The 9,740-nt window shown below is 41.3% G+C and overlaps 1 protein-coding gene across 1 annotated transcript; it reads left to right on the forward strand.

The window, feature by feature from the left end:
* The first annotated feature begins 3,817 nt into the window (after nt 1-3,817).
* APELA (apelin receptor early endogenous ligand) lies at nt 3,818-9,346 on the forward strand. The gene is made up of 3 exons (XM_039550997.1): nt 3,818-4,214; nt 4,630-4,739; nt 7,028-9,346. The coding sequence occupies exons 1-2, from the start codon at nt 4,139-4,141 to the stop codon at nt 4,716-4,718; spliced, it is 165 nt and encodes a 54-aa protein (XP_039406931.1). The 5' UTR covers nt 3,818-4,138; the 3' UTR covers nt 4,719-4,739; nt 7,028-9,346.
* Nucleotides 9,347-9,740: the final 394 nt, after the last annotated feature.

Below are 9,740 nucleotides of genomic sequence, written 5' to 3' on the forward strand. Positions count from 1 at the left end.
ATAGTCAACAAAGAAGGCAAACATTATATTTGGCATCTGGTGCTGTACCCTGCGCTGAAGAAAAAAACATCCTTTATATTCGTGGCAGGCACATAGACCCTATAAAACCATGAGGTAATAATCCCAGTGAAACTTGCGGTGAAAAAAAAAAATCACAGACACCTAAACAACATTTCAAAATTTATCCCTCTGAGCATTTCTTGGCGAACTTCTTCCTTTCAAGCGGTTACTCACATGGCCTTTTTGCATTTTTTAAAATTTTGTTTGTTGCACAGCCCACTTACCATCTTGCAGTGTAATAGAAAGGAAGAAGGAAAAGCCGAGAACTTTCTCTAATGACATTTGCAAGTGGACTCGAAGATGTGCTTCACCAAATTCTTTTGACGCAAACGTGTTTATCCCAGATCTTGTCTGGTTAGTGAAATAATTCCTCTGGATCAGAAGGATGGGTTAATTTGGGGAAAACAAAGTTAGAAAATCTGATTAGAAACTCTGATATTATATCTTATCTGACACTTTCAAGTCAAAATAAACAAGAATTTTCACTTATTATTGGTTACTATCACTGCTGAGCACATCTTATAAAACAGTAGGGATCCACAATGATCCATGTATTTTTACAGGCTTCTAAGAGGGGAACAGCTATTATTCAAGGGGGTATCTGAGATACAGGGATTGAAACCAGTATTGCCACATACAACAATTAATTCCTGTACTTTAGAAGCTTCACTTAACATTTTATACTGATAGCATTTGAAAGTTTTTTCAAATATTAATGATAAACACTAGAGTTTATAGTTATGTGTTGGCCTTCAAACCAAAGGTAGGATTCAATTTCTGACTAGCAGCCTAATAGGGAATCCTAATTCATCTCTTACTCCATACTAGAAAGTACCCAATTATCTTTCTCTCCTGTTGTTATCATCCAACTCTGATTATTCTGTTTCTTAAAACTATGAGTTTTACTACTTCCTCACCTTATTTCATCTTTTGCTCTTCCAGTGACTCACTCGTTCATTTATCAAGATAATGTTTATTTTTCTATGTGACAAAATAATTAGATATTCCCTCAGCCACTTTTCCCTCATTTCTTCCAAATTTATTATTAGAAATAGGACAATGATTTCAATTTTTTTCCTCCAAATAAGAAGACTGTAGCAGTCACTCGACTGAAAATGCCACCAATTCATAACCAGTGAAGTGATATAGTACTTACTGAAATGTGTTAAGCAAAAGATAATGTCATGGGTCACTTACAGTTAATGTTTGATATTCAGGAAAGGCAGTCTTAAATATTCCTTTTCAACGCTTCAAAATTATTTCTGCAATACGCTGTTTTTGTCACTTTCTGGATGTAAACTGATAATCTGACTATTTGATCCTATCAAGGAGGAAGTAGGGAAGAGAATGTCTGTTGGACAAGTAGCAATGATATAGGTAATAAATGCTGAAATCATCATTCCTCTATTATGTTCCTTTCAGATTATAAGAGAAGGAGAGCTTTTGATTCAAATAACCAATTCTTCTAGCTCATAAAGCATTATCTACAGACTTCCAGCTTTCCTACACACTTTACATTCCCTTTCCTCTTAAGCCAACACAAAACCCACCAGCAAACACTGTGAAAAAGGCAGAACTATTACATCACTACATTCTACCGAGTTGTTATTTGCCTAATTTCAAGCAGCACTATGCCACATGAAAGTAAGTACCTGAGAGAAAGCTGATTGCAAAAGAACTACGAATTCTAGAGTGGGGCTGTATTACATTCTAGAAATTTCTTCAGTGGGGAAGCATAGAATTATTACTGTATCTTAGATGAAAATTACAATAAATCTGTGATGCTCGGTTACAGTGACTTGGATTTTATTAGTCAAATAAACATTTCTAAACTTTTGCACAGAGTTAACAGTGGAATTAACAACTCATAGTAAAGAAAATTTAAAAAAAGATAAATATTGCACTTAATTATTGCATCTTACTTAGTTCCCTTAAATTTAATGTCTCCTGAGAACGTCTGTAAACTTCACCACATTCAGGTGCAGAAGAGGCTTAGATAGCCCGAGGGACTGGCAATAGTCTATGCATTCTTTCTGCCTTTTAGCTTTTTGGAGAGTCCCTATCACTTTGAAGTCTGTACTGGTTTCCACTTTAAGGTTATGAGCCTGAAGCTTACCTGCTGAATGAAAGTGATCGTCATTTGCAGGGCTGTATGAATGAGGTGGCCAGTGTGTTCTCATTCATGGTGAGTGAGAGATCACATCCCTAAATTTGTCCTAGTCAGACAGAATGATATTTAGGATATTGAGGATGTAACCCTGGCTCTGTTACAAACTCGTTGAGAGATCTGGCCACAGTACTCCACTCCTATTCCACCACATTTGTACTTGAATTCATATTCTCCTTAAGCAAATTCTATCACTGGCACCATGGGACCCTGATTTCAGCTGAGCTAGTAGCAATAATATTAAACAAAATTTCACTTTAAGGGTCAGAAATCACAAAGAGAAAACTTAATGACCACCAAGCTGTAAAGAAGAACAGTGAGACACGTCTCCTGGTTATGACAGACCAATGATCAGCCAGCAGAGGATTTCCTTTGTTACTGTTTTGTCTGAGACACCTTCCTCAGCAGTCTTGGTATCATTTTAAAACAACATTTAGTAATTATTTCCTTCATGTATTCAAGCTGCAATTTGTCTTTTAATTGATGTGGGCATACTCTACCTAGACAAATTAAGTAACCCAGTAATGATATATAACTCTGTGAGGAGGGATTAGTGTGCACTATTGAGTTAAACAGGCTTTTAAACAAAATGGGAAAGCCCAAAATAAGGGAAAACAATACAGGGGCAACTGAATTAAAACAAAAACCCAAACCAAAACCCCCCAACCAACCAACAACTGTATATTCCACTCTTCTAGGAAACAGGCAAATAACAACTTTAATCAACTTTCAATAATAATTACCTAGTAATAATAGTAATACTTATATAGAAATGTAGTTTCCCGCATGTTTTAGAACAGAAGCTTTTCTCAAAAATGAACAAATTTTAATGCTTTTTTCCAAATAACTAGGTGCTATTGCATCACAAGAAATCAGCAGGTTGGAAAAAAGAAAAGGACCAGTCGAATTTCAACTGATGCCAGTAATTCACTGGATTTCAAAGCCATCAGGGCTGCTCCCACATTCCACAGGTTTTGCCTTTCTTCTCTTCAGGCTTGAGGATCTGCACCAGCTGTTTTCAGCGCGGTTTGTTAAAGCGAGCTCTCATCATAATCAAGTATAAATATAATGCAATGTACAGGTAGGTTATGCAAATGGATATCCCATCCAAAACTGCTGCCCTCAAACTCGCACTGCTGGAACAGATATATCTATTTTTCTCTACACGGCAAAAAAAGCTCACAAATTAATTCCTGAATATTCTCATCCTTAAAAAATAGTTGGCGGTACAAAAGACACCCATTAGCCTTAACTACTGCCAGTTTCACTTTGAATGGCCACAACTTCGCAGCTAGTTTAGGAAGAGAGAAAGCATTTGAGCTGGGACAAGGGCCTTGCTTGGGGGGCTTCCCTGCCCCCGCTTTCGGGGGGGAACAAAGGTCGGGGGGGCACTTCCTGCCCCTGCCATTGGTGTCTGCATGTGGGACCAATATGGGCAATGCAAAGTTTAAACAGTTGCAAATGGGGGAGGGAACATCGAGGCTTGTTTTACATATGTTTTTTTCCTGACCGGGTTGAATTTAAAGTGAAGTGGCCGCATTGTTCGAGAGGCTCCTTGCCCCTACGCATTGACAGGAGCTGCTGTTTACACGGGCTTTTCATTCCTGCGCTGTTTGCTTATGGAAAATAAGGGGGAGTGACAGAAAAAGAGAGAGAGAGAGAGAGAAAGGGAGAAGGGAAGAGAGGGAGGCCCAGACCGCAGTGCAACCCAGGAACCTTGGCCCTGCCTGGTCATTAACCCCGCCGGTGGAGGCGGCAGGCTCTGGCTCCCCGGCCTGTCACTGGCATGTGAGCGGGCAGGGGCTGCGGGCGCTGCCGGCCCCTCACGGCCCCGCGGTTGGCTCTGCGTGCATTTCCTCGTCGACGCACACACACACCCCCCCAGAGCGCGCCTCTGCCCTGACTGCAGACATGAGACTCCAGCTGTTCCTTTGGATCGTGGTCGCGCTCCTGGCGAGCCTCCTCCCAGCCTACGGACAGCGGCCAGGTAGGCGATGCCTCAGCGTGATGCTTGTGCCGGGGCGGGAGCGTGGGTTCGTGCCCGCCATGGGCACCTCCGGCGTGCTCGTCTAACCGCGTCCAACACGCGGTTTGTGACCTCCGGGGCGAGTTTGGACCTGGCGCTTCATCGCTACTTCTAGCGGCAGCGGGAGAGGATGCTTCCCCTATCCCAGGAGTCTGGCAACTTCGGGGAGGCGGGTGGGGGACAGGGATAAATAGGGACCCAAGGTGGGCAACTGTTGCAGTCTGGCTACCGGGAAGCCCCGGCGGCACGAGAGGGCCACGGGCACCGGTAGCTCCGGGGAGCGCCGGGGCCGGCCCGTCCCGTCCCGGGGAGAGGCACTGCCGGCGGCCTCCCTCACGTCCCGCTTCCCTCCCTCCCTCCCTCTCTCTCTCCGCAGCCAACCTGGCCCTGCGCAGGAAGCTCCACCGGCACGGCTGCTCCCACCGGCGCTGCATGCCGCTCCACTCCAGGGTGCCCTTCCCCTGAGCCCCGGCGGAGCGTGCCCAGGTAACTCCGCGCGTGTGGGCCGGGCCCGCGGGGCCGCTCCGGACCGGGCGCAGCGCGCTGCCCGCGGTGAGCACCCTTGGCAATTCACACCTGCCTTTGGAGCAGGGCGCGAGGCGTGGCTGCACCCGGGCTCCCCTCGTTTGGTTTGGAAACGGGGCTTTGGAGCTGCGCACGGCAGGGCGGTCGCTGCCCCGGGGCTGGGGCGCGGGTCCCGCCGGTCTCTGCCGCCTTCTCCCCCTCCCGGGCCACCCCCCACCCCGCCAAATGCCGTCGTGGGGCGGTGAGAAACAACTGAGCCCGCTAAACGGGCCGAACACTGCCCTCCGAGGCTGCTGGCAAAGCTGCGGGGCAAGGAGTGTTATCACTGTAAGGGCTGGGCAAAGCGGCACTTGCAGGGGATGCTCCGGGGCTGCAAGCGCTGACACTTCCACCGTGTTGGAACACAGGGCGAAGTCACCTCACTCTGCCCGTCAGTAACATGAAGGTAGTAGCATTCACGCACTTCAAAGGGGACTGTAACTCTTAATCATTGTCAGCAAAAGACTTTCGGCTCCTTGGATGAAAGGCTATACAAGTGCAAAACATTAATGCTTTATAGCTGATGAGGGCATATACATTCAAATACTAAGTGACTGCAGAAGCACACAGGTAGCATATGCTAATAGGGTAGGCATCAAAAGGAAACCAGACGCTCTTTGCAATTTAAGAATGAATAAAACATGCAGTCAGTAGTTTTGCATCTTTGAAACTCATTATATATTAAAATAATGTTGTAGCCCCAGGCATGACAGCATCCTAAATAAATGGTGGCAGAATCTGCACTCTGTAGAGCCAAGATGTTTTTATTTGCAAAAGGAGAAAAGGAGACTAAAGTCAAACTTTTAACAGCCCTGTACCAAGAATATTGTCAATGCACAAACTGCCTTGCTGAAAAGAGCCTACACCACTCCCAAAACAGCCATGCAAAAGGGTACCATTCCACTCTATAGTGCTGGCCTATAAACACGTGGAATGTGCATATGGGATGGTAAACTGGCAAGTTTGTGAGGTTGAAAAAAACATTACCATATCTCAAACTGAATCTCAGATGGGCTGCATACTGAGTGGCAGAATTGAGGTGCAAGTAGAAAGAAGGACATGCCAGCAGGATGCTTTACTACTGAATGCCATGTCTCGTCACTGCTACATTTAAACAAGACACAGATTAAATGATATTCCATCACCAGTTTAAGCATAAACCTAAAGAGATAAGCAATTGGATTGATTCACTCAGCAGGCAGAGACTAAATGGACAGAGGGACAGAGGGACAGAGAAATTTAGGCTCAGTGACTTCTTGAATCAATTCTAAATGGTTTGCTTCAGTTCCTAAGAAGAGTAAATTTAAACCCCTTTCCTCCCATTCAGCATCCATATCTGGAGATTGTGCAGAAAGCATCTGCATTTTCTGTAATGTGCTCTGAAGCCTCATATAATGAATGCATTTTGCTTGAGACTGTAGTAGCTGCATTATACATGTACACTAGAATTCCTTTCCCCACGGAATATCGAGATAAAAGGTATTTTCAATGTTATCTCCTTTTCCCTGGGGAGCTGATTTCTTGTAACAAAAGTCAATGACCTAACAAAACAGTGTACTTACTAATTCATAATACGTTTTGTAGACATTTAGCGAAAGATCCTTCTGCTTTATAAAGCTGTTTAGAACTCAGTAAACCTCGACTAGGGTGTAAGGGGAGACAGGCACCTGAACCAACTCTCTTAACTTCAGTCATTGTGGGTGCTATCCTTTATCCTAAGTAGGATTTACCACCTACGTTTACATTCCCTTCCAGTTTTAGTCCAAATTCAGCAAATATTTACATGCCTGGGTAACTTGACTCACATGAGTAATCTTATTGATCTCAGTGGAGTTGTACATATGGATAAAGCTATTTGCAGATGCAAACAGGATGCACCCTTAAGTCTGAATTTCAACTAGTGGTTGGAAACTAAAATGAGCATAGCAGCCTCTCACAACATTTGAAATGAGAAGATTGAATTTGATTTTTCATCAGTTCCATATGCAAAACACGGGACAAAAAGAAAGGCAGAAAAATTTACATTAGCAGCCTTCTTGCTTTTGTCTTTTTTTTCCTCAAACTTTGTAGCTGAAATTTCCAAATTAAGAAACGTTACTCCAAATTTCATCCATGTTTCATAAATAATGTATTCTGTTTTGTATGAGAGTAATTTAGACTACTAAATCTCTCATTAATATTTCTCTCCTTTTCTTCTTTTTTTCCCCCAGCAACTTCATACTGGACTTTTCAGTGTTTTAAAGGAGCAACAGTTTAACTGGTAGGAGAAGTTTGTCAAAAGTCCAGATCAACAACAGCTGACCTGACAGCCACCACAATCCCATCTTCAGCAGTCCTGTCTGTCACATTCTACTGGACCTGGACTAAAGGCCCCTGTCTCACACCCTAGGAAGTGGTGATGGTGAAAGGGTGGTGATGAGGGATGTACATGAACTTACCTGGTTGAATCATTCCCTGTAAATTATTTGGCTCTCACAATGAGTAGTGAAAGTTAAAGATCAAATCAAACATCAGGTACTTGAGCTGGATTTCCAGTGGTAGTAAGAAGGAAGGATCTGTCCAAGGGCACTCTTGATGGTATATAATGTTCAGACCAAGTGAAACTGGAAGTGCTGTTGAATACTCAGTTCAGGCAGCAATGTTTAGGATGGACTAGTATCAGACTACAGCATGGAACGGTGAAAGTCCATTTTTTGTTTATATTTTTATATATTAATAATATATACATATATATGTTTTAACATCTAACATTACATCTTTATGGAATTCTTAATAATAACATAGAAAGCATTACTGTAATAGTATCAAAGTCAGAACCACACTAGTCCTACTGGTTTCATGTATACTAAGCATAGTAAGAGTTTACAATATAAGAAAGCAAAGAGAGTGTTATCCCTCATTCTATAGATAGAGAATTGAAGCACACAGAGATAAGAGATTAGCCAAGGGTCATGCAAAACTGATAACTCAGACTTCTCAAGCCAGGCCTTAAGGTCAAGCCCATCCTCCTGTCTAAGGAGCTGTGATTGCAAAGCCTATCATTTGTTTTCTTGAACTGGGCTGCCAAACCAGAGAGTTAAAACATACTTGAAAATTCAGTACTACAGAGCTATTTGCTTAATAGTAGTTTTCCTAAAATACCCGCTACAGTATTATAAATAGAGCATAAAAATAGACCATTGAAAAGAAACCTTTGTTTGGTCAGCCCAAGTGTTGCATAGCACTCTATTCCTGTAATTTAAATGAATGGGATATTTGAACATGGCACTACAATGAATGAGTACCTCAAACAGAAAACAGGCTGTTCTTTTCAGCACTGGAGGTCAAGAATACATCTGACTTTAGTCTGAGTTTTGTTCTTAAAAATATATGCTTCACATCTGCCTTTTATATCAGCAGAAATTACATACCTACATATAAAGGAAAACGTGATAGCCCTTGCATTAGCACAACTAAAACAAACCTGAAAATAAAACATACGCAGATTTTTAAGTCATTGCACTAGACTTGAAATGTCAACATTTTTAATAAAATATATAAAGATGATCAAAGATCAGAAATGTCGTGGTTTAAATCCAGTATCACAATTTTTTTCTCGCAACATATGGTTTCTAATAAATGAAACAGCAACTGGATAGCTGAAACTTTCTAATCTGTGTCTATATGTAACCCCTTATATCTAAGAACTTGAAACCTTACTTGTAACAGGAGTTACAAATTTTTCTACATGAAAAAAAATTTAAGTATAACATCAGACACAGTTCTGGAGTTGTGTAAAACCATCATAAAAAGATGGTCGAACTTGTCTAAACCAACAAACAGTCCTGCAGATAAACCTTTGCAGTCTTGAAAAAAAAAGCAGTTTTCCAAAGAGGAGTTCTACCACTTATATCTGTATTTTTAATTATTTATTTAACTTGGCTTTGATATGTATCCCCGGCTATCTCTGTTTAGAAGTACAGGTAAAGAGTGTGGGAAACCAAGGAAAGTGAAGAGTAGCTATTTAACAGTTATATCTTATGAATGAGTAAATGGATCTATTGTGGCACTGGATATTTTATATAACCATAATTATTCAATTAACTTCAACAAATTCGCAAGAAAAACATAATATATCTATCAGAAAGCTATATATGCATGTTCCTTCACTGAAGTAAAAATAAAGCAGCGCCCTAGGAAGCCCATTGTCAGTCTACAAAATTATTCTAAATATCTGTTCTTCAAAGGCATGCTGATACCATAAAATCTGCTTTGAAAAAGGCATTGATTGTGAACTTCGATAGATATGTTTATCAACCAGATGATTGATTGTATATTTTGTAAAACGATAGCATACATTTCAGATAATATCTCATTTGAAATAAACCTTGTACACTCCTCAAAGTCTGTATTCTTCAGCTGTCAAAAGCAAAGCATCTAAAGGAAATTGAGAACTTGCCTATTTTCCCTGTGGGTTCATATAGAATCAGTGTGTAAAAAATTTTTACTCAATTTCTGACACAAATAAATGATAGTTAATCATGGAAAAATTTTCCTGACATTTTCTGTCTGTCTAAAAATGCAAAAATTCTGATTAAAGTCAGATTTGCATTTGACTTTGTTAAAACTGTTTTGATTTGATGTGCATAACATAAGACTCGTGGTAGAAACAGCTTTGCATGATAACAGTGCAATCACATCTACAAACATGAAGCATTTGGACACGGTGCTCCAACAGCTGAACGGACTGAGCTCTCCCTGTGCATGAACAAGTGTATGCTTAAAGGATACACAAGTACAAATTACACAAGTACAAACTGCTGTCTACTCAAAGTCAGAATTGATGTTTGCATGGATGCGATTTAACAAGACCTGACCCCAAGATAGATTAAGACTTCAAATTCTGAAAGGCAAAACGTGGGTTTCTAGAACTTTGAATTAACT

The sequence above is a fragment of the Corvus cornix genome, chromosome 4 (genome assembly GCF_000738735.6).
Source record: "Corvus cornix cornix isolate S_Up_H32 chromosome 4, ASM73873v5, whole genome shotgun sequence".
NCBI lineage: Eukaryota > Metazoa > Chordata > Aves > Passeriformes > Corvidae > Corvus > Corvus cornix.